The sequence below is a fragment of the Microtus pennsylvanicus genome, chromosome 4 (assembly GCF_037038515.1).
Source record: "Microtus pennsylvanicus isolate mMicPen1 chromosome 4, mMicPen1.hap1, whole genome shotgun sequence".
NCBI lineage: Eukaryota > Metazoa > Chordata > Mammalia > Rodentia > Cricetidae > Microtus > Microtus pennsylvanicus.
Window position 1 is genome coordinate 18,734,602 of NC_134582.1, and position 23,689 is coordinate 18,758,290.

The 23,689-nt window shown below is 43.7% G+C and overlaps 1 protein-coding gene across 1 annotated transcript in view; it reads left to right on the forward strand.

Moving 5' to 3' along the window:
* Afg3l2 (AFG3 like matrix AAA peptidase subunit 2) overlaps positions 1–22,835 on the forward strand; it is a 42,700-nt gene extending 19,865 nt beyond the window's left edge. The window contains exons 9-17 of the mRNA XM_075968419.1: positions 1,175–1,312; positions 2,068–2,221; positions 5,423–5,530; positions 5,620–5,745; positions 12,361–12,471; positions 13,735–13,850; positions 17,051–17,251; positions 19,942–20,136; positions 22,088–22,835. Coding sequence (XP_075824534.1) covers positions 1,175–1,312; positions 2,068–2,221; positions 5,423–5,530; positions 5,620–5,745; positions 12,361–12,471; positions 13,735–13,850; positions 17,051–17,251; positions 19,942–20,136; positions 22,088–22,318 — 1,380 coding nt within the window. The 3' untranslated portion in view covers positions 22,319–22,835. The remainder of the gene's footprint in view (positions 1–1,174; positions 1,313–2,067; positions 2,222–5,422; positions 5,531–5,619; positions 5,746–12,360; positions 12,472–13,734; positions 13,851–17,050; positions 17,252–19,941; positions 20,137–22,087) is intronic.
* The last annotated feature ends 854 nt before the right edge of the window (positions 22,836–23,689 follow it).

Consider the following 23,689-nt stretch of genomic DNA (forward strand, 5'->3'; position numbering starts at 1 on the left):
AAGCAGAGAGCAAATCAGTAAAGCTGCAGGTCTTTAAACTCTAAAGCACATCTGCAGTGATGCAGTTCTTCTGTAAGACCACACCTCCTCAACCTCTGCAACAGTGCTATCAGCTGGGGACCACGACTTCAAGTACCCATTCTCATTTCTCATTCCAGCTACCATAGTACAGTTAGGCTTTAGGTAGACGTGAATCTATGCAAAATAGTTACTGACTTATACATTTTCATGAAAGTAAAAGCCAGTGTTTATGTTTATTAATTACATGGATTCAAAAACCAGTTTTACCCTTTTTTTTTAAAAGATTTATTTATTTGGGGGCTGGAGAGATGGCTCAGAGGTTAAGAGCACTGGCTGCTCTTCCAGAGGTCCTGAGTTCAATTCCCAGCAACCACATGGTGGCTCACAACCATCTGTAATGAGATCTAGTGCCCTCTTCTGGCCTGAAAGTATACATGCAAGCAGAACACTGTATATGCAATAAATAAAGATTTATTAAAAAAAAAAAGATTTATTTATTTATTATGTACACAGTGTTCTGCAGGTCAGAAGAGGGCGCCAGATCTCATTACAGATGGCTGTGAGCCACCATGTGGTTGTTGGGAATTGAACTCAGGACCTCCGGAAGAGCGGTCAGTGCTCTTAACCTCTGAGCCATCTCTCCAGCCCCCACCAGTTTTACTTTTAAAGAGCAAAATAATTTTGTAAATTGGGAATGTGGTGTCCATGTTTCTTTATTGTTTAAGGAACAGTTTATTAGCCTGGCTGCTTTCTTTTCATACTTTTAGGATGAAAGCTTAAAGACCACTAAAGCAGCTGCACTACAGTTCCCAGCCATTAGAACAAACCCACATCCTTGTGGTGTTGGGGATACAGCCCAGTGCTTTGCATGCTAGCCAAGTCTACCACTGAGCCGCCCACACATACTCGGCATTGAAGATCTTTAAATAGGAAGTGTTTAGATTTCTCCTCGCGTTGTTGGCAGATTATCCTGAAACAGACCTGTCCCCCTCTGACAACTCTCATATCTTCTCTGCTGTAAAGACCTCTGCTGTAATGTAAATGTTCCACTTGTCACTAAGATTTAGAGTCAGAGGTACCCTTTGGAATTATGATGGGTGTGCAGTTTCTGTTTTCAAGATTCTGATTAGATGTAATCTCTCTGTGTCTGAAGGGTGCCATTCTCACCGGCCCTCCAGGTACTGGTAAGACGCTGCTAGCTAAGGCCACAGCTGGAGAAGCCAATGTTCCCTTCATCACTGTCAGCGGATCTGAATTTCTGGAGATGTTTGTGGGTGTTGGTCCAGCCAGGGTAAGTCTTGTTCTGTTCTGGTGATGGAACTTGTTTACTACAACCCATTCCCCTGGGTGTGGACTGGTGAGGATGACCCTGTCCCTGGAGTCCCCAGAGTGACCTCTCACTGGTCACTTCCAAGGCTATACTAGCAGTGCCTGTGTGATCCCCACCTCCCCCAGTACTGTAGTTCATTCTTAAGATAATTTATATATTTCAATAAGTGGCTTTACTTTGTGGATAATTTCTTCTGGCAGGACTTTATTGAGGCATATTTAACAATTGATATGAGTGTCCAGTTAAATGCCTTTTAGATCTGTGCAGTGTTAATAATACATTTTACTCACTTTAAGAAGAAACCCAGGTCCTTTAGCAATCTCTCCATCCCCTTAGCCCTAGGCAGACTCTAACATCTCTAGATTTCCTGTTTCAGACATTTCAAATAAATGGAATTGTATAATGCATGATCTCTTTTGTTTTGGGCTTTTTGTTTTATATTTTTAAAAAATAAGCTGGGCGTGGTGGTGCATACCTTTAATCTCAGTACTCAGGAGGCATAGGCAGTCAGATCTCTGAGTTGAAGGCCAGCCTGGTCTATAAAGCAAGTTTCAGGACTGCCAAGGTTGTTACACAGAGAAGCCCTGTACTGAAAAACGTTATTGTTATGTGTGTGAATGTTTTTCCCGTATGTGTGTGTGCCACCATGCTGCTCTGAGGTTAGTCTTGTAAACTAGTAATATTGACTTGACAAGTAACTCAATCTTTCTGTCAAGGTCCGAGATTTATTTGCCCTTGCTCGGAAGAATGCCCCTTGCATTCTCTTCATTGATGAGATCGATGCTGTGGGAAGGAAGAGAGGTCGAGGCAACTTCGGAGGGCAGAGTGAGCAGGAGAACACGCTCAACCAGCTGCTTGTGGAGATGGACGGTGAGTGTCACGGACATTCTCTAAAGGCTCAGCAGAGGAACAGAGTTCTAGTCCAGCACCCACGGGGTGACTCACAATCCAGTTTCAGGGGACCCAGGGCCCTCTCCTGGTCTCAACAGGCACGCACCTGATGCACATAGATGCACCCAGTGTTGTTTTATACCAGTATCTTAACTAGCATCCTGCTTAGCATTGGTGATAAGATTATATTGACTAAGAAAATGGGTAAAATGATGAACAAAAGAGCTAATGTCTGTCTCATTCTCAAAGTTGAATATGGTTCTGAAACATTGCGAAAACCCAGGTGCAATGAAATGTGAATTTTGCAAACGTTGAATACAGGTGATTTTTGAACTTTGTGGGTTTGCATTTAAGTTGAAATTATCCTAGTTCTCTGCGTGTTTACACCTGTAATAGTAGTCACAATCTTTTATGTCCATCCAGTTCTGTGCTGTACATTTTTAGCAATTACATTAAGGTTCTGCTTGCTAATGTTTTTTACACCACTGGTTTCAAATAAAGTATCAATTTTATAAAAAAAAAAAGAAAGAAAGAAACTATCCTAAGTCCAAAATACCCTGAGTCCCCCTGACCCGCAGAACTTCCTGCTGAGCAGCACAACACACTGCAGAGTATGTTTCTTAAGGGTGGTGTGGCTGACTGGGAGTTGCAGCTCGCTGCTGTCACCCAGCATAGCTGGAGAGGATCAAGCCAAACAGTGAAAGAGGTCCTGTGAAAGAGGCAGATTCAAAATTTGAAGTGCAGTTTTAACTAATTGTGTATCACTTTCACCCCATCGTTGAGTTAAATCCATGTATACTCCTTAACCTAGAAAGTTGCAGTCATTCCATACGGCCAGCTTTTTTGTCAGTTAAGAGGCAGTTTCTGGGGCTGCTGCATCCTTCCTGCTGGGAGGTGTGTGGACAGAAAGGGAAGGCACAGTGCCAAGCGTCACGCTGGCTTAGATGAGGAAGCCAGGCGCGGTATCAGAATGTGGAGGTGGAGACCTTGCTCCATTCTGTGGCATTCGGTTCACCCTTCAGACTCAAAGTTCAAACCGAGTGCCTCTTTGGGGTACCAGCCCATGAAATCTTTTGGTGCCTGTGTCCTGAGGTCAGAGGATGGCTAGAAACATTTGAGAACAGCTGAGAAAACTCAGGCATTCAGGGACAAAGGGATGGCTTAATGATTAAGACCATGGGTTCCTTTATACCAAAGACCCCAGTTTCATTTCCAGCAACCCAAGCAGTTCAGCGTAGAACTGTCACAAACACCTGTAACTTTAGCATCTGACCTGAGGTACCACAACTTACATGTGTATACACTCATATAGTTAAAAATAATAACAATAGCTTGTTGGTAGTAACACATGTCTTTAATTCCAGCACTCAGGAGACAGAGGCGGGTGGATCTCTGTGAGTTTGAGGCCAGCACGATCTACAGAGCGAGTTCCAGGGCAGCCAGGACAACACAAAGAAAGAAACCCTGCCTTGGAAAAAAGTCTAGAAAAGAAAGAAAACTGTTGAGCGTAGCAGTATAGCACTTGAGAGGCAGAGCTTAGAGACGCATCACAAGGTTGGTCCACATAGTAAGTTTAGGACAGTGTAGAATACAGAGTGAGACTCTAGCCTAAAAAGGAAAAAAATTAAAAAAATTTGATTCTTGAAACTGTGCCGTGTAAAGGAAAGGGCTAGAGAGAGAATGACTAGGGTGCTGGAGTGGCTGTGGAGGAGTCATAACAGCAGGATAACCGCGGGGTGTGTGTGTGTGTGTGTGTGTGTGTGTGTGTGTGTGTGTGTGTGTGTGTGTGTGTGACAGAAAGCCTAAAGCCAGTATGTGTTCAGTCCCTGAGGCTGGCTGTCTCAGCTGGTCTTCAGTACATGCCAGAATCCTGAAGAAGTCGGATACCAGTGAAGGATGGACATGCCAGTGAGAGGGAGGGCAAGCAGGCAGAGAGAAAGCTTCCTTCTTCCGTGCCCTTTATATAGATATATTCTATCAATCTGTGTATTGCTATAAGGGTGTGGCCTACCTGCAAGGTTCCCTTCTGGCATCTTTCTTTGACAGCTGCATGGAATCTCCTTGACTCTGCCTACTCTCTGTATATCTCTGTTCAGATTTCCCTCCTGCCTTTACTAAGCCATTGGCTGAAACAGCTTTATTTATTAGCTAATAAAAGCAACACATAGCCGGGCGGTGGTGGCACACACCTTTAATCCCAGCACTCAGGAAGCAGAGGCAGGCGGATCTCTGAGTTCGAGACCAGCCTGGTCTACAACAGCTAGTTCTGGGACAGGCACCAAAGCTCCAAAGCTACAGAGAAATCCGGTCTCGAAAAACCAAAAAAAAAAAAAAAAAAAAAAAAAAAAGCAAAAAGCAGCACATATACAGGACTTCCCACATTAATTAAAAGTGGATCTTCCCACCTTAAAAGATCAGAATTTAATTGAGTGTTCACACTTCAAATGATTTAATTAAGGGGGAAAAACTCTCACAGGTGTACCCAGCCTTTAGGCTTTATTCTAGATATAGTCAAGTTGACAACCAAGAATAGCCATCACAACAGCTGATAATAATTGTTTATTTCAGAGTTGCTACCAGAGGGCATGTTCAGTGTTCCAGCACAGGTCCTAAGTCTCTGAGTGATTGATGGATGCCCAGTTATCCTGTTCTCATGCTGCAGAGTCATATTGCCCTCATTTATGCATACAAGTGTCTTTTAGCTAAAATAAGTATTTTTAAAAATATGAGTAAATAGTAGCAAAAACTTTAATATGCAATTATTATAACTAAGAACAAGGTGACTAATGAGAAAAATGATTCAAGTTTTGGATTTAAAACTGCTAGATAAGGATCTGGAGAGATGGCTCAGCAATTCAGAGCACTGACTGCTCTTCCAGATGGTCTCTGTTTGATTCCCAGCACTCACCTGACAGTTCACAATAATCTTTTAATTAGTCCCAAAGGACTGTAAATCTCACGCCCTCTTCTGGTCTCCACAGGCACTACACACACATGTGCACAGACATACATACAGGTGAAACACTCACACATATGAAATTTTTTAAAGTTATTGGTAAAAATAGAAAACAACGTCTGATACAGATATGGATTTATGATGTCCATCTACTGCTAGCTAGTCTTGCTTTCTGTCCTGTGTTGTTTAATTCTGACTCCGCATGTTAATTACTACCTTTTTAGGCTTCAACACAACCACCAATGTGGTCATCTTGGCAGGCACAAATCGGCCAGACATCCTGGATCCAGCTCTTTTGAGGCCAGGCCGCTTTGACAGGCAGATCTTTATTGGTGAGATGGTATTCACTGGGTTCAGTCCACGTTTGTGGTTGAGATGTGCTTCACTGTGACCGTTTTTCCCTTAAAAATAATTTCTAAAGGACCCCCAGACATAAAAGGACGAGCCTCAATCTTCAAAGTTCACCTTCGGCCATTGAAACTAGACAGTGCCTTGGAAAAGGAGAAATTGGCTAGAAAACTGGCATCCTTAACCCCAGGGTTTTCAGGTAAGTGGAAATTACTGCTGTTTTTAAAGCATTTTTTAATCATTGGCAAGTACCAGGTCACTACAGTTCCTCTCACTTGGGGCCTTCGTCAGATGTTTTTACCTTTTAATTATGGGAAACTTCAGATGTGTGCATAATTAGAGGATCAGAAAATTGACCCTTGAGCACTTCGCCAGCTTTGAGAATGCGCAGGTGGCTGTTAACATCCAGGCGTGGACTCCACCCTCTATCAGCATTGGATTATGAGCAGTTCCTAGCATATCCCTTCATCCATGAATCTTTGAGAATTTGTTCCCAAATGTCTTTTAACAGTTACTGATAGAGATAGCATGCTGCAGCACTCACCAGTACTAAGTGCAAGTTCGGTGGGTTTTAGAATATTGACATAGTAGCCCAGCGATCACTATAATTTAACTTTGAAACATTGTATCACCTTGAGAAGACTACATCAGCATCTCTTTCCACCTCCAGACTTGGACAACAGTAATCTACTTTCAGTCCTTATAGGTTTTCCCATGTGGATATATTATATAATTGGATTATTCAGTATGTTACCTGTCTATGTTCACTTAGAATGCTGTTGAAGATTGGTCTGTGTGGTAACATGGAGCAACTTCATTTGTTTTTCTGGTTATTCATTATCTGGTGTATGGTTATGCCTAGTCTCACTTAACCTGTTCTTCATTTGATGGCATTTGAGTGGTTTCTACTTTGTGATTGTTACGAATAACACTCCTAATATTCACATACAGATTTTTGTGTGGGTCTATTCATTTTCTTAGAATTGCTTGAGCCTATGATGTGAATGTATTTGGATCTCTGAGGAATTACCTGGCTAGTTTCTAAAGCGACTGTATCATTTTAACTTTTCACCATAGACTTTGAATATGTATGCCAGTTTCTCCGTATCCTTGCCAGTAACTGCTATTTGCTCTGACTGTCTCTCTTCTGTCTCCTCCCACCTCTGGTTTTGAGACAAGATCTTGCTACAAAGCCTCAGCTAGTCTGCAGGTTGCTAGTTAATAGCTCAGGTTGACCTGAATTTGTGGTGATCCTCTTGCCTCTGGCCTCTCAGGGTTGGGATTACAAATGTGAGCCACCGCAGTTCCTTTATCTGTCTTTATTGTAGTAATCCTAGGGGCATAAATTGGCATCTCTTTGAGGTTTTGATTTGTTATCCAATAAATTATTGTATGAAGTATTGTTTCCATAGTTTGTTTTGCTGTTGATTTGTAGTTTTATTCTACTATGATTTGATAGGATATGAGGAATGGTTTTGATTCTTCCTGAATTTGTTGGATCAAATACTCTGTAGATGTCTATTAAGTCTATTTGGTTTGTGGTATAGTTTAACTCTGAAGTTTGTTTTTAGTTTGGATGATTTATCTAAAGATGGAAATAGGGTATTGAGTTCACCCACTACTACTGAACCAGGAGTCTGCCTGACCTTATACCTACTAGTGCTTCTTTTAATTTATATCTTCTGGATGAACTGTTTCTTTATTAATACGTAGTTACTGTCTATCTCTTTTGACTGATTTTGATTTGAGGTTATGCTTAGTGTTGACTGTCAATTTCCAGGATCTGGACTCACTAGGAGACAAACCTCTAGGCACATCCTTGAGGGATTACTAAAAACAGGTAGCCTGTGAGGAGATTATCTTGATCAGGGCGTTTGAGTTGGGAAGACCCACCCTAAGGGAATAGGGCTGGACTGAATAAAACAAGGGTGCTAGCTGCAGGTTGCACTCGTCCATTTCTGCTTTCTGACTCTAGACACAATGTAGCCAGTGTTTAAGGCCGGCTGCCTTGACTTTCCCACCACAGTGGACTGTGCCCTGAAACAGCCCAGATAAATGCTCTTTTTTTGTTCTTTTGAGACGGTTTCTCTGTGTAACCCTGGCTGTTCTGGAACTCACTCTAGACCAGGCTTGCCCCAGGCTCACAGAGCTCCTCCTGCCTCTGCCTCCTGAGTGCTGGGGTGTGTCATTTTGGTCAATTTTAAAATACACCATTATTTGCAGTCACTTATTCATTCATTCCATGCTTCTTTGGCTTAATCCCCCACGTTACTCGAATGTGTTGGCTTTGCTGGGTGAGTTAGCTTTTTCGTTTAAAGCTTTTAATTTCTTTGTATTGTATTTTGACATGTTGGTTCTGTGATGTTGTGGGGAGATCCTTTGGACATGTGCTTTTGGAGCTCTAAAAATTTTTACATTTGGATATCCATTTCTTTCTTGAGATCTGGAGGTTTTTCTTTGAATTTATTCACAAAGCCTTTAGTGTTTATCTCAGTTTTTTCTATTCTGTAGATTCTTAAATGTGTTCTCTTGATCCTAGTCTGTTGGTGATACTCTCCACTTTTTTATTTGGCTCAATAAGTTTTTCTTTTTTAGAATTTATTTAATTATTTCAAAACTTAGTTTCCTTGCTGAGTTTTCTTCCATGTTGTTGCTGACTTCTCAGCCATTTTCCTGACTTTACCTCTGTGTTGCTGGCTTTCCGCTCCAGAACCTAGATTGAATTCATTTGATCATTTTTATTATTAAGCTTTTAAGTTATCATCTGGCATTTTATGTCTTTCAGTATCTTTGATTTGAATATTTGAAGAGGCATGCAAAATTCCATTAAAGTATGAATGGTGCATAAAAATAATAAAAGTCTTTTTTTTTTTTTTTTTTGGTTTTTTGAGACAGGGTTTCTTTGTAGCTTTGGAGCCTGTCCTGGAACTCCCTTGGTAGACCAGGCTGGCCTCGAACTCACAGAGATCCGCCTGTCTCTGCCTCCCAAGTGCTGGGATTACAGGCGTGCGCCACCACCGCCCGGCCAATAAAAGTCTTTCTTAACCATGAAGTAGCACTCGAGAGGCAGAGGCAGGCAGATCTCTGTGAGTTTGAGGCCAACCTGGTCTACAAGAGCTAGTTCCAGGACAGGCACCGAAGCTACAGAGTATAGTAATAAGAGCGGCAGGGCTGCGTCCTCAGCACCCCGGCCGCCTGGCTAGCTTATGCCCGAAATAACAACACACAAACTGTATTCATTTAAACATTGCTTGGCCCATTTCTATCTAGCCTCTTCTAGGCTAACTCTCGCACCTGGACTAGCCCATTTCTTATAATGTTTGTAGCACTCCAAGGTGCGCTTACTGGGAAGATTCTAGCCTACGTACATCCTGGGTCGGAGCTTCATTGCGTGCGTCTGCCCAGGAGAGCGGAGCATGGCGTCTCTGTCTGAGGCGTCTTATCTCACTTCCTCTTCCTCCCAGCATTCTGTTCTGTTTACTCCTCCCACCTATGTTTTAACCTATGAGGGCCAGCCAAGCAGTTTCTTTATTTTTTTAACCAATGACCTTCCTCCATCAACAGAGAAACCTTGTTTCAAAAAAAAAAAAATATATATATATATAAGCATACTTTGAAGCTGGAGATACATCTTAGTCACCCTGTGGTGGCACCCTCCTCTAATCCCAGCACCAGAGTGTGTGTGTGTGCGTGTGTGTGTGTGTGATGTAGATGGGGTGGAGGCAGGAAGATTGGGAGTTCAAGGTTATCTTGGGCTACGTAGAGACAAATAGTAGTTGTTCTTTGTTATTGTGTGTATGTTTGGGGGCCCACATGTGGCAGTCAGAGGACAACTCTGAAGTCACTTCTCTCCTTCTACCTTACATATGTTCTGGGGCTTGAACTCGGGTCATCAGGATTGCAGTGTAAGCATTTTACTAACTGAGCCATCCTGATTGGCACCTGATAGTGAACAATTCTGTTTCAAGAAAAAGAAAAGTTGCAGTTTGTTTCTGAGTCTTTAGGAATTGGAGAGTATTGGCTATGTGCCCTGGAGAGGGGCAGCAGCCTGAACTGTGGACTCTTGAGTGGCTCCCTGGGCGTTGGGCAGTTCTGAGGGAGTGCTGATGTGGATGAAAGTTTTCACTTTGGTGGCTTCCCTTGTCTGTGTATGTGGAACCTCCGCTGGCTCTGCTTAGCTTTGCAGTCTGTAGGCTGTGCTTCCATGTTTGTGCTGACTTCTAGGTTCTGCCCTGCTGCTTGAATTACACCCACTGGGGTGTTAAGGGTCTGGCTGGAGGGTGAGGGGTTCTCAAGGGTGTTGAGGGTGGAGAGGGAATCTATGAGGCACAAGGCCTGTATTCAGATTTTCAGTCTCCTGTGTGCTCATCATCTTGCTGGAATGATACAGCTGTGATGTCAGGTATTCATTGGAGGGTCAGTGTGCAGAAAGCAATGGTTCCAGGGGTTGATCTTATCCTCAGGAAGTGATGTCTTCTCCAAGAAGGGTAGGACTGCTTTTTCCTATTCACTCCTGCCCTTTTTTGTTTGTTTTTTATTTTGGTCCACATCTGGCCCTTCTGTTTTCCACAACTTCCTCCCAGAGTCCTCTCACCCTAGGACTGTGGCAGGTTAATTCAAGTGATTATTCTATGTTCTTAGACCTCTGGGGCAGCTCAGTTTTAAACACTAGATTCCTTCCGTGATAGTGCCTGACTACTTACTCCAAGTAAGTAGTAGTCCCCAAAACCTGCCACCAGAACAGATGGTTGCGAAGCCTGTGCTTGTTCTGTGGGTGGCACTGCCCGTCTCTTGACAACAGTGCTGCCTTCTGATAGACTTCTGCTTTTGCCCACCTGAGAGCTGCCCAGCCTGAGCATGCTCTGCTGGGTCTGACCTCTCCCACGTCACCTTCCGTGTTCTGTGCTTTTCAGCCATCCTGTCAATACCATTGTGAATTTCTGAAGCTTTCTTTGTCCTTTGAGTAAATTCCATTTTTTCTTACCCTGATCCTTCTCCTTCAGTGGGCCACACAGAGGCAGTTTCTTGTGGGTCATGTTACCCAGAAGTACTGTACTGTTTAAAACTTGTTTACTGCCGGGCGGTGGTGGCGCACGCCTTTAATCCCAGCACTCGGGAGGCAGAGGCAGGCGGATCTCTGAGTTTGAGGCCAGCCTGGTCTACAAGAGCTAGTTCCAGGACAAGAACCAAAAAGCTACGGAGAAACCCTGTCTCGAAAATCCAAAAAATAAAAAAAAAATAAAACTTATTTACTTAGCTCACTTGTGTTAACATACACGTAACCTGAGAAATCCACGTTAAGGCCATTATGTGCCAAACATTTGACAAGCTTCACATTGGCTGGGCGGTGGTAGCGCATGCCTTTAATCCCAGCACTCGGGAGGCAGAGGCAGACGGATCTCTGTGAGTTCGAGGCCAGCCTGGTCTACAAGAGCTAGTTCCAGGACAGGCACCAAAGCTACAGAGAAACCCTGTCTCGAAAAACCCAAAAAAAAAAAAAAAAAAAAAAAAAAACAAGCTTCACATTACTTAAATTTAGTTTGTTAGCCAAATGTACTAGATTATTTTAATATATGTTTATTATTATAAGTTATGTAAGCATGTCGTCTAACATGCCCATAAGTCATTTTCCAGCAAAGATGGCAAAACTAAGAAGATTAATGTGCATTTAAAAATAATGTCATTGGAGTCCCACAGCCAAACATTACGTGGAGCTCAGGGAATCCTGCAAAAGAAGGGGAGAATGGATCGTAAGAGCCAGATGGGTCAAGGACATCACAAGAAAACCCACAGAATCAGCCAACCTGGACTCATAGGGGCCCACGGAGACTGAATCAACAGCCAGGAAGCCTGCATGGGTCTAGCCCTCTGCACATATGTGACAGTTGTAGAGCTTGGGCTTCTTGTGGGACTCCCAACAGTGGGAGAGGAGCTGTCTCTGAATCTTCTGTCTGTGTTTGAGACCCTTTTCCTCATACTGGGTGCCTTGTCCAGCCTTAATATGAGGAGGTGCATAGTCTAACTACAACTTGATATGCCATGTTTGGTTGATATCCATGGGAGGCCTGCCCTTTTCTGAAAGAAATGGAGGGAGAGTAGGTGGGAGGGGGTCTTTGGTCAGGTTGTAATATATGAAAGAAGAATACATTTTTTAAAAATTTTAGAAAATACTGTCATTGGGCTCAGTAGTTATGAGCACTAGCTGCCCTTCCAGAGGACCCAGGTTCAACACCCACACAGCTAACAACAATCTATAGCTCTAATTCCAGGTGATCCAGCATCTTCTTTTGGTCTCTGTTGGCTCTGCACACACATGGTTCACAAGCATACATGTAGGCAGCATGCTCATACACATAAGTAAAAGATTTTTTTTTTTGGTTTTTCGAGACAGGGTTTCTCTGTGGCTTTGGAGCCTGTCCTGGAACTAGCTCTGTAGACCAGGCGGGCCTCAAACTCACAGAGATCCGCCTTCCTCTGCCTCCCGAGTGCTGGGATTAAAGGCATGCGCCACCATCGCCAGGCTTAAAGATTTTAAAAAGCTATCATAGTTTGCTATTACCTGAAACTTATTATTTATTAAGGTGAATTGTCTGCAGTTACCTATTTGCTACTAATTCTCTCATCTTAGCTCACAGGGCCAAGGGTATATATAGGCTTGTACTTAATACTAGAATAGCTTAGGATCTTGTAAACACTTGAATTATGTTTCAGTTAGACCCCTTCTCAGTCTCCTGATGGATGGGTAAGATCTGTGTGGGTTCAGTCCTCCCTAGTGTGTGCCTGTCAGTTTGAGAATGGTTTTGTGTGTTTGTAGGAGCTGATGTTGCCAATGTCTGCAATGAGGCTGCTTTGATTGCTGCAAGACACCTTTCAGATGCCATTAACGAGAAGCACTTCGAACAAGCGATTGAACGAGTGATTGGTGGTAAGGCAGCTGAATATAACTGAGGTTTAAAGGCTGATGGTAGTCAACATGTTAGGTGGTATGTGGCAGCCATCCCAACACTTGGGAGGTGAGGGAGGAGGTTTTCAATTTTGAGCCCACTTTAGGGTAAATGATGAGACCTTGTCTCTTTTTTAAAAGCTCATAAAAGAAAAGTTCAGCCCTTGATTACTGTTTTGGCAAGATTGCAAGATCTACAAAGAAAGTATATCCACACAGCTGTGGGGCTTGCCATGCAATCTCCGGGCTTACCTTGTGCTTTCTTGTCTCTGAACCCTTCCCTCTCTGAGGTAGAAAAGAGCTTACCTATTGATAGTGCTGCCCCTGTGAACTACGACCTTGTCTTTGTAATAATGCGGCATACTGAGAAAGGGAAGGTATCCTGTGAACTGTGGGGAGATGGTTTGTATTTTCAGATAAGCAAGAAGGTTAGGGTTAAAGCGTAATAGTGGAGTACCTGCTTAGCATACACAAGGCTCCAGGTTCCATCTCCAGCACTACAAAAAGAAAAAGAAATGCTTGTGGAACCATGGGTGTATTAGTAACTTTTGACCCTAACAGCTTTGTGGAATATATTTATCTCAGATGAATTGCATTGAGCAAAACAGAACCCTCGAAGATGGTGTGATGGTTTGCCTCCAGAATCTGCACCATCAGGGTTTACAGTCATAAATCATGATACAAAGTGAGGCTGGGAGCCAACCTCTCTGCAGCTGGGAAAAAACTGAAATGGCAGATCTTTGTGCCCTCCAGTTGGTATTGAATTCTGTCTCTCTGTCTGTTTTTTGAGACAGGGTTTCTCTGTCTAGCTTTGACTGCCCTGGAACTCACCAGACTGGCCTTGAACTCAACCTCCCTCTGCCTCCTGAGCTCCTGGATTAAAGGCTCGCAACACTGCCTGGAGGCATTAAATTCTTAACGTAGAGTCTTTTGGACTGTGTGTCAGGGAGTGACCTTCCTAGAGTGTTTCTATCTGGCCTGTGCGGCTTATTCCCCAAAATAAGTACGTGGCTTAAAACAGTGGGTAGTTAGGATAAAAGCGAGCCTGGGGCAGAGATGAGAAATATACATTTTTATTGTAGTTGTATATATTTCAGACTTGACCCTTTATTCTGATTTTGGTTAGAAAGTTTAGGCGGGTTAGTTGTTAAATTATGTCTTAAGTAATGAGGTTGTAGCGTTACATCGCTATTTTTTAATGTCATTGTCACTAAAATAGTGATTTGGGGTTTTTGTTATTATTAGGCTTGGAGAAAAAAACCCAAGTTCTGCAGCCCGAGGAGAAGAAGACAGTAGCTTACCACGAAGCAGGCCATGCAGTCGCCGGCTGGTATCTGGAGCATGCAGACCCACTCTTAAAGGTGCCACAGAGTGTGTTGCAGCAGGCAGGCCAGCTTAGAGTGTGAGCAGTGACTGAAAAGGAGTTATATTCACTGGAGAGATAGCAGATACAATGTACCTTTGGAGGGATGTAGCAGAAACTAATGGTAGCTGAAGGAAATGCTTATATACATCCTCCTGCAGATAGAGCACAATTTTTGACAAAACCTTCTCTGTCACCCTAGAGATTGAACCTAGGACCTCATATATGCTGGATAAATCCTCTACCATTGAGCTATACACCCCCAGCTCTTTTTTTATTTTATTTTATATTTATTTTGTATTTTTCAGTATGTGTGTTGTATATGTATGTATGTGTTCAAGTGTGGGGACTCAAATATCTGCTTACACTTATTGTGCTTGAGTGTGGAAGCCAGAGGTCAGTGTTAAGTGTCTTTCTTATAGCTTTCCATGTTATTATTCACCATTATCATTATGAAGGTGGCATCTCACTGATTTGCGGTATGTTGATTCAGCAAGACTAGCTGGCAGTCCCAGGAATCCTCCTGTCTCTGCCTTGTAAGTGCTAGGATTGCAGGCACCTGGCATCATAGTCAGGTTCTTCGGAAGGATCTGAACACAGGTCCTAATGCTTGCATAGCAAGCGCTTTCCTGACTGAACCTTCTCCCTACTCCCTCTGCTTTTTATTTTGGGGAGAGTCTCACTGTTTCCCAGGCTGTCCTTGAGCTCACTCTGTAGTCAAGGTAAGCCTTGACTTTTCACTCTTCAGAAGACCAGAGCCAGAAAGTGTCCAAAACAGAGCAGGGCTGGGAGAGAGCAGCCTTGGTGGTGGTGAGGAAAGCACCACCCCCTGGCCTGAAGCGTTCTGTAACTGTAACCCAGTGGGTAAAGGTGCTTGCCACCAAATCTGACGATTTGAGTTCAATCCCAGGACCCACCTGGTGGATAAACATTCTGACATGCACACAGCCACACACATACACATAATCAATCAATCAATCAATCAATCAATTAAAAGGTTGATATTAAGACTTCATTGATATTTAAAACTTAGTCTTTGAGATCCGGGCATGGTATCACATGCTTGTAATGTCAGCACTTGAGAGGCAGAGGCAAGAGGATTTTAAATTTGGGGTCAGTCTGGGCTACATAAAGAAACTAGCACTACTGGTGGTGTAAATCAGTGACAGAGCATTTGACTGGCGTGCATAATAGTGAGCCCTGCCTGGGCAACCTAATAAGACCCCCAACTCAAAAGTAAACAAAAACAAACCCCACAAAAACCCAGCACCCTTGTCTTTGAGAAATGCCATTAAGAAAATATGAAAGGGTTAGGTAGGCACATTGTGCTACACTCAGGAAGTAGAGGCTGGAAGACCAGGATTCCAGTCCATCCTGGGCTGTATAGTAACACTCTGTCTCAAAATGTAGTCCAGGCTGGCCTCGAACTCCAGATCCACCTGCCTCTGCCTCCTTCAGCAAATCCTACCGGTCTGCGCCACCAGAACCGGCAAAATGTAGTCATTTTAAAAGGAAGTGGGGGAGAAAAGGCCACATTCTGAAAATGTTTGCCATAAATGTGACTGACAGAAGGTTTATATCTGAAAAAGTAAATCTTAAACTCAACGTAGTAAAACAGTAGATATATACACTTCATAAAATAAGGCATATGAATAGGCACTAAACTAGGGAATTGCAAAGGCAGACATAGATACCAGAGCCACTTAGGAGTGGTTAGAATTTAGCAGGGTGTCGATGGCAAGGATGTGTGCACTACTTACAGGAGGTAAATGTTATTCTGACTTGATCCTCACCTAAAATGGGTGAAAATGGATTCTACACAAGGATTTTTCTGCTGTATTTATAGTGTAGTCAGCTAGAAACAACGCCGCTGTCCATCAAAAATAACCTGGAAGCCAGGCATGGTGGGCTCATGCTTGTAATCCCAGCACTTCAGAGGGTAAAGCAGTAGGATTAACACGCTGTGAGCTCAAGGCCAGAGCTTAGGCAAGTGTGAGACCTTGCCTCAAAAAAACAACAAAAAACAGATACCTGCTGTATTTACAGCAGTAACATGCTGTAAAGCAGTAGAAATTAATAAGCAGGCTGTTAGTACACACAGCAGTATGGATGAATCTCAAAAACAGGGAGTAAAACCAGACACACAGTGCAGTCTTGTGGTGGCGCTTACGCACAATTCTAGAAAGGGTAAACTTGCCTGTTGTAGGCTGGCATGTGGTTGCTTAGGACTGTGCATGGCAACTTGGGGGCATGGTGGCAGCATTTATGTATTAGTTATGGTTGGAAGTTGCTTCTAAAACTCATGTTTTAGGGTGTTGGGGAAATGGCTCAACAGTTAAGAGCACTGGCTGTTCTTCCAAAGGACCTGGGTTCAATTCCCAGCACCCACATGGCAGTTCATAATTGTAACTCCACCCCAGGGTGTCCAGCATACATGGTATACAGACACACATAAACAGAGCAACCATAAGATAAAAATAAATATAAAACTTAAAAAAAAATCACTGTAGGTCTGGAGGGATGACTTGTAGGGATAAGTCCTGCCCCTTAGGGGGCGTGTTTGCCTCGGGCTAATGTCTGCCTATAAATTTGGCGAGCGTACTCCGAGCTTCTTCTTCTACTCTCCTGGTCTCCGCGGGAACGGTGGTTCTGTAAGTCTATTTCTACATTAAAACTATATATATTTTTACAAACTGTCTGCATTCGTTTACGCCGCTACAATGACTCAGCCATTAAAGGCTAGGTTCACAACCAAAAATATAAGAGTTTGGTTCCCACCACCCACAGCTGTCCCTCCAGGTACCAAATAAAAAATAAAGAAAAAGAAAAAAACCCACTATATATGTTTAAAGTGGGTAGACTTTATATAGAGAAATCGTTTTTAATACAGTTTTCTAAAGATAAAGGAAATTGCCTAGGTTCATAAAAAGGACCTGGTAGGGAAATGAAAGGTCTTGTGCATCTTGGCCCACCGTCCCCTTCGTCCGTCCTCTGAGGCACAGGTAACTGCCAGAATTGAGGAGACCTCAGCCAGCAGTCATCAGAACTTCTTTACTAAACAACTGGTTTTAGTTTGCCTTTACAGAGGGCAGAAATGCTTTCTGGAACTCTGAGGTGAGAGAGTTTCCCTCCTGGCCCTTGCTAGATCAGGACTGTATTGGGAGTGGGAGCCTCACCGCTGTGCTCTCTACTCACCAGGTGTCCATCATTCCGCGTGGTAAGGGGCTGGGCTATGCTCAGTACTTGCCGAAGGAGCAGTATCTGTACACAAAGGAGCAGCTGCTGGACAGGATGTGCATGACTCTGGGTGGCCGCGTCTCCGAAGAGATCTTCTTTGGAAGAATTACAACCGGAGCCCAGGATGACTTGAGGAAGGTTACCCAGAGTGCCTATGCCCAGGTGAGTCTGTACCTGGGCTTTGCCCCCCTTTCTATTAGCCTGGGAAGTCAGGACTGAGGTGACACAGATGGTTCCTTAGTGTAGGTTCTTAAAGCAAGGATTCTTTCTTTTTAAATTTTTTTATTGATTTTATTGAGCTATACAGTTTTCTCTGCTTGCAAGGATTCTTTCTTAAATTCACTGCAGAGATGGCTCAGAAGACTGTGTACTGTTCTTGCAGAGGATCTACATTCTCTTCCCACAACTCACGTTGGGCAGCTGCTACTGCCTGTAACTCCAGATCTGAAACTTCTGGCCTCTAAGAGCATCTGGACTCATGTACAGACACATACAAGGACATCCACATATAAATAGTTTAAAATACTATAAAAACAAAACCTAACAAAAAGTCCACTAACACAATAAAAACTTTCTGGAAGGTAGTGGTGCCCTTTAATCCCAGCACTCAAGAGGCAGAGGTAGATGGATCTCTTGAGTTTGAGGCCAGCCTGGTCTAAAGAGCTAGTTCCAGGACATCCAGGGCTACACAGAGAAATTCTATCAAAAACCAAACTTAAAAACAATAAAAACTTACAGGAAAAAAAAAGAGTATTGCAGTCTTCAGAGTTTTTCCTAAGAATCCTGTATGTAATGGTTATAGGTAGAGTTTAAAGTTTAGTGTTTTCAAAGCTTTTATTTTTCAGGGCAGGGTCTCTTGTTCAGGCTAGTCTCAAATTTGATGTAACCTTGAATTCTCCTCCCAAGTGTTGGGATTTCAATATGGGCCACAGTGCCCAGCTGTAAAGTTTGATTTTTAAAAACGATTTGTTATTTGATCTATATGAATGCTTTGGATGCATGTACGCATATGTACCGCATATGCCTAGTGCCCTTGGAGGCCAAAAGTGCACAGGATCTCTTGAACTGGAGTTTCAGATGGTTGTGACCTGCCATGTAGAACCAGACCTGGGTGCTCTAGAAGCCCTATACTTTAATTTTTAAGTTCCATGTCCCTGCAACAGTTTGACAGTGGAACTCGGAATCTCCCTACAGCCTGTCCCTTGCCCCTCCCCTAAGCAGCAGCCTCTCTTGACCTGCTCCCATTCCTGTGCTTTCTTCAGCTTTTATTGCTGGTTTTAGCAGCCCCAGCAGTAAGCTGTGTCCCCTGGGCAGACGTGAGCCGTCTCTGTGGGAACGTTCTCCATTGAAGGAGCTCTTTGCCTATCGTCCATGTCTTGTTTTGAAAGTGGTCCCCCCTCCCCGTGTGGTATCAGTGATTACTTATTATTTATTTTTTATTATTTATTACTTATTATTTGCTCTTGTTTCTTTCTAGTTTAAGCCCATTTATTTGTTTGTGTTTGTTTGTTTTGGGTTTTTTGAGACAGGGTTTGTCTGTATAGCCCTGGTTGTCCTGGAACTCATTCTATAGACTGACTTCAAGGTCTCAGAGACTTATCTGTCTCTGCCACCTGTGTACTAGGGTTAAAGGCCGTTGCCACCAGACCCAGTCTAGTTTAATCTTTAAAAAAAAATGTTTTTTCTGTAGTGTGTAGTTTTCTCTGTCTTCTAGCCCCCGGAGTCCTTCTGAGTCTGATTCACAGAGTCCATTCTGGGGCTGGAGAGATAGCTCAGTGGTTAAGAGCTCTTCCAAAGGTCCTGAGTTCAATTCCCAGCAACCACATGGTGGCTCACAACCATCTGTAATGAGGTCTGGTGCCCACTTCTGGCCTGCAGACATACACACAGACAGAATATTGTATGCATAATAAAAAAAAAAAAAAGAAACACAGAGTCCATTCTGCTTCCTCCTGTGTGCTTCATTTCTGGAACAGTGGGTCACAGTTTCCCCTGTGATGCAGACCTGTTTCCATCCTGCTTTTCCTCTCTGAAAACATTATTTTGCGTTGTTTGTCTTTGAGGTCTCAGGAGTTGGGAGGTCAGGCTGTGGAGGTGGGAAGCCTGTGCTTTCCATTCCTTGTCTCTGCCGCTTCCCGCTTGGATCAGAAACACCCCCTTCCCTTAAGATCCTTTCACTTCTGTTTCATGCCTATCTAGGGTGTTTTGCTTGCATGTGTCTGTGCACTGTGTACATGCGGAAGCCCTGGGAACTGGAGTGACAGAAGGTAGAGGGCCTTCACGTAGGCCTGGGAACCATCTGTCACTCACATGGCCCCTTGGCTCCTTTGACACAGTCTGTGAAAGATGCATGTGTCATCCTGTGTCACGTGTTCTCAGGTTTAGACTGTCTTTTCACAGGAGAACTTCTTGGCAGTTTGATCTTACCAAGTGCTTTTTTGTTTGTTTTGTTTTATTTTGTTTTGGTTTTTTGAGACAGAGTTTCTCTGTGTTGCCCTGGCTATCCTGGGACTTGCTTTGTAAACCAGGCTGTTCTTTCTGAATTCAGACATACCCCTGCCTCTGCCTCCCAAGTGCTGGAATTAAAGGCGTGCACCACCACCAGCAGCAATATCAATTGGTTCTTTCTTCTTCCTGTCCCTCCACAAGTGGAATAGCCTGAGGGCTTCAGAGCTGCTGTAGTGTGGGCACTGCTTGTCTACTTATTTTGTCCTGATTGTGCTCCCGTATAAGTTTAAATCATGCTGCTACCCTTGGCTGTCATCTACAGAGTGTCTTTGTCCCCTGGCCTCTGTAAGTGTTCAAAGGTAAAGGTTCTTTTATCTAACCTTTTAATTATTGATGTTTTTCAGATTGTCCAGTTCGGCATGAATGAGAAGGTGGGGCAGATCTCATTTGACCTCCCACGCCAGGGGGACATGGTATTAGAGAAGCCTTACAGTGAAGCCACGGCGAGGATGATAGACGATGAAGTGAGGATACTCATTAATGATGCCTATAAAAGAACTGTGGCTCTTCTCACCGAGAAGAAGGCTGATGTAGAGAAGGTGGGTGCCAGCATATGGATGACTCTCTGCATGAGTGCTTGGTTGTGTGTGTGCACGAGCAAGCATACAAACGTCAATCAGATGGCAATTCTGTAGAGCTGGTTCTCTCCTTCCACCTTTACGTGCATTCTAGGGGTTAGATTTAGGTCATCAGGTTTGCTCAGAAAGTATCTCTACTTGCTGAGCCTTCTTGCTAGCCTCATTGGTTTCTTGAGACAGGATTTTGCTGTGTAATCTTGACTGGCCTGGAACTCACTGGGTAGCAGGCTGGTGCCAATCTTCCCCTGCCTCTGCCTCCTGAGTACTGGAATTACAGGGGTGAGTCACCTTATCTGGCTTTCTACGGGTGATTTAGTTGGTGTCTAGACTCAAGAATCCCTTCCTTCCTTCCGACCTCCTGTGCTCCTTCTCTCTGGTGTTGAGTGTTCCCCGTGACTGGGGTACAGAAGCAGCACTATTCTGGTTCTTGTGTTAGGTGAAGAAAGTCTGTGAACGAGCAAAGGAGAATGTTAGGGCCAGCCTTATTCCCATGCAAGATTATCTCACTCCTGCCTAGACTACGTGCATTCAGTATATACCAAAGAAATGTTTGGTGGAAGGAAAATGTGTTGAGTTGGCTAAGGATCCTGACACTGTGGGTGTCAGAAGTATTTTGTGACCCAGCAGAGAAAAGGATGCAGATAAAGTGTTGAGCCTGTCAGGAGACCAGTCTACTGGGAGGAGAGGGCTTGAAGGCTTTGCTTTCCTATGCAGGTTGTCTGCGACCCTTCAGAATAAGGAGAACTAGCTTACACAGTACCAGCTAAACCTGCAACCTCCTGAGGTGTCATTACCCCACTTCTTAGTGAAGAAACAATGCAGAGAGGCCATGTGGGGGCTTAAGGTCACAGAGGTGGTGAGTGGCAGGTCCCCTCTCTCCTGTGCTGTCCACGACGGCCGTGGGTGGTTACCAAGCACTGGCAATGTGACCGACCGGTCTGAGAGGTGCTGTGAGAGTGGCTCAGTTTGTATGCACAGACATCCACGCTCACCCACGACTGCACTGTGTGCTAGCATCAGCGGAAGCCTAAAGCTTTTATTCCTCCTGCGCTCCATTCACAATTAGTTATGAGAAATGCACTGTCGGTTTGGTTTTGCTTGCGTAAGGATTTCAGATGAGGAGTAGTCCCGAGGTGATGGTCAAGGTCACCTCAATAGCACATAGTCTATTCTTCCCTCCTAAAAGCAAGCGTAACCTGCATTGCACATTTGTGCTTTACTTTCTTGCAGAGAAGTGTGTGCATCCCTTTATTACAGCTGCATAAGCCTTGATTGTGTAGATGTGCCAAATGTGTTTGCCTGTTTGCTTATGAAGGACATTTCTGACTTCTGCTATATTATACATCTTACTCTTAAAAAATCATGTGATTTTATTTATGAGACATGTTCAGTTGTCTTTTTGACCTTTTTGGGGTTTGTTTTTTTAGATTTTTTTTTGTTTTTGTTTTTTGAGAAAGGGTTTCTCTGTGTAGCCCTGTCTGTCCTAGAACTCACTCTGTATCCAGGCTGGCGTTGAACACATAGAGATCCGCCTGCCTCTGCCTCTGCCTCCCAAGTGCTGGGATTAAAGGCATGCAACCACCACTGACCAGCCCATGTTTTATTTTTTAATATTACAGTCTTTTAATATGTATGAGTATTTGCCTGAATGCATGTATGTGCAGAGTGTGCATGTCTGGTGTTCTCAAAGACCAGAAGAGGGAGCTAGATGCCTTGGAACTGGAGTTACAAGATGGCAGTGAGCTGAGAACTGAACCCTGGTCCTCTGTAAGAGCAGCAAGTGCTCTTAACCACTGAGATACCTTCCGGACTCCTTAGGTTCTTATTAGAATGAAGTCAGCTAAAAGCAAAAATCTTAACTTCTGAGTAAATTTTGCTGAGTAATTTTTAATGGAAATCACTTGTATTTCAGGTTGCTCTTTTACTGTTAGAAAAGGAAGTATTAGATAAGAATGATATGGTTGAACTTCTGGGCCCCAGACCATTTACAGAAAAATCCACGTATGAAGAATTTGTGGAAGGCACCGGCAGCTTGGACGAGGACACTTCACTCCCTGAGGGCCTTCAAGATTGGAACAAAGAGCGGGAGAAGGAGAAAGAGAAAGAGAAAGAGGAGCCCCTGAGTGAGAAGGTCGTCAGCTAGGCTCGGGGCTGGAGGCCCCTTACCTTGTCCTCCCAGGGCTTCAGCTTGCAGTTTCAGCAGCAGCCTTCAGAGCAGCAGCCCCCGTGCAAAGCCACCTGCTGACTGAGCCAGGCTGAGCAGAGGGCCTGCACTGTGCTTGCAGGATTGCCAGCAACCCAGGCCTTTCAAGGGAACTCTCCTGCCCCTCAGCCTTGGCCTCACAAACAGTGGCCGGAACAGGAGAGATGATGCCACCTGTCCTGTGGAATCCTATTCTGTGGTAGGAGAATGTTTTCCCGTTACCTGCTCTCCATTTTTCCTCCTTTGATATCTCTGCAGAAGTGCTGTATAAAATTCAGTTCGAGTCCTTTGATTCAAGCAAATATTTTAAAATTTGAATTCAGATCACTTATTGCTGTTTCAATAGAATGGTTTTCTATAGTGAACTAACATATTTAAAAACCTGAATGTATTGTGTAAATATGGATTCTTTACATCAGAAATAAAAGGTGGACATTGTACTTTTTTCCTGAACATATAGTAGGGTCACTATGCTGTGCTTATGTTTAGAGAACATAATGTCAGGAAATTAAGTGGTTTTCATTTTTGAAGATAAATTCTTCAAAATCTTACCCAACTGGTCTCATCAGCTGCCACAGAAAGCTGCAGCCCTCCAGATTTATGTCCTGGACTGGTGCTGTTGGAGCCAAGAGTCAGTCGTTGGGAGCTGTGATAGCTGCATCAGCTAGGTTCTCCCTGAGCTGAGCTGGCCATAACAGGTATGCATTGTGCCGTCTGGGCTCGGCTGTTGATGGATCTGGGTCCCCAGCGGTGCTGGAGGTGTGTGTGCTTACTGCTGTCAGTCTCCAGTAGAAGGTTATAAAGATTGTACAACCGCAGATCAACTCCCATCTTCAAGTGCCATTATTTGAGCTTAGAGATACTGATTATTTTATTTTTTAAATTGGATCTCCTCTAGCCCACTGGCCTGGAAGTCACCGTGTAAGTCCACACTAGCACTGAACTGACAGCAGTTCCCTGCTTGGTTTTCTTTAAAAGATTAATTTTTATCTTTTTATGTGCATGGGTATTTTGCCTGCATGTATGTCTGTGTACTCCCATCTGTGCCTGGTGCCTGAAAAGGACAGAAGAGAGAGTATCAGATCCCCCCGGAGCTGGAGTTACAGGTAATTATAAGCTACTGAATTTGGTAACTGAATTTGGGTCCTCTTCAAGAGCAGTGTGCTCTTAACTGTTGAGCCATGTCTCCAAACTCTGCTTTGTTTTTAAGTCCTGGGATTATAAACCACCATGCCAATTTTGTATTTCTTTTTAGCTGCATCTTATAAAAAACATTCCAGCTTGCCTTGTGCATTGCTGATGTGGGGACAG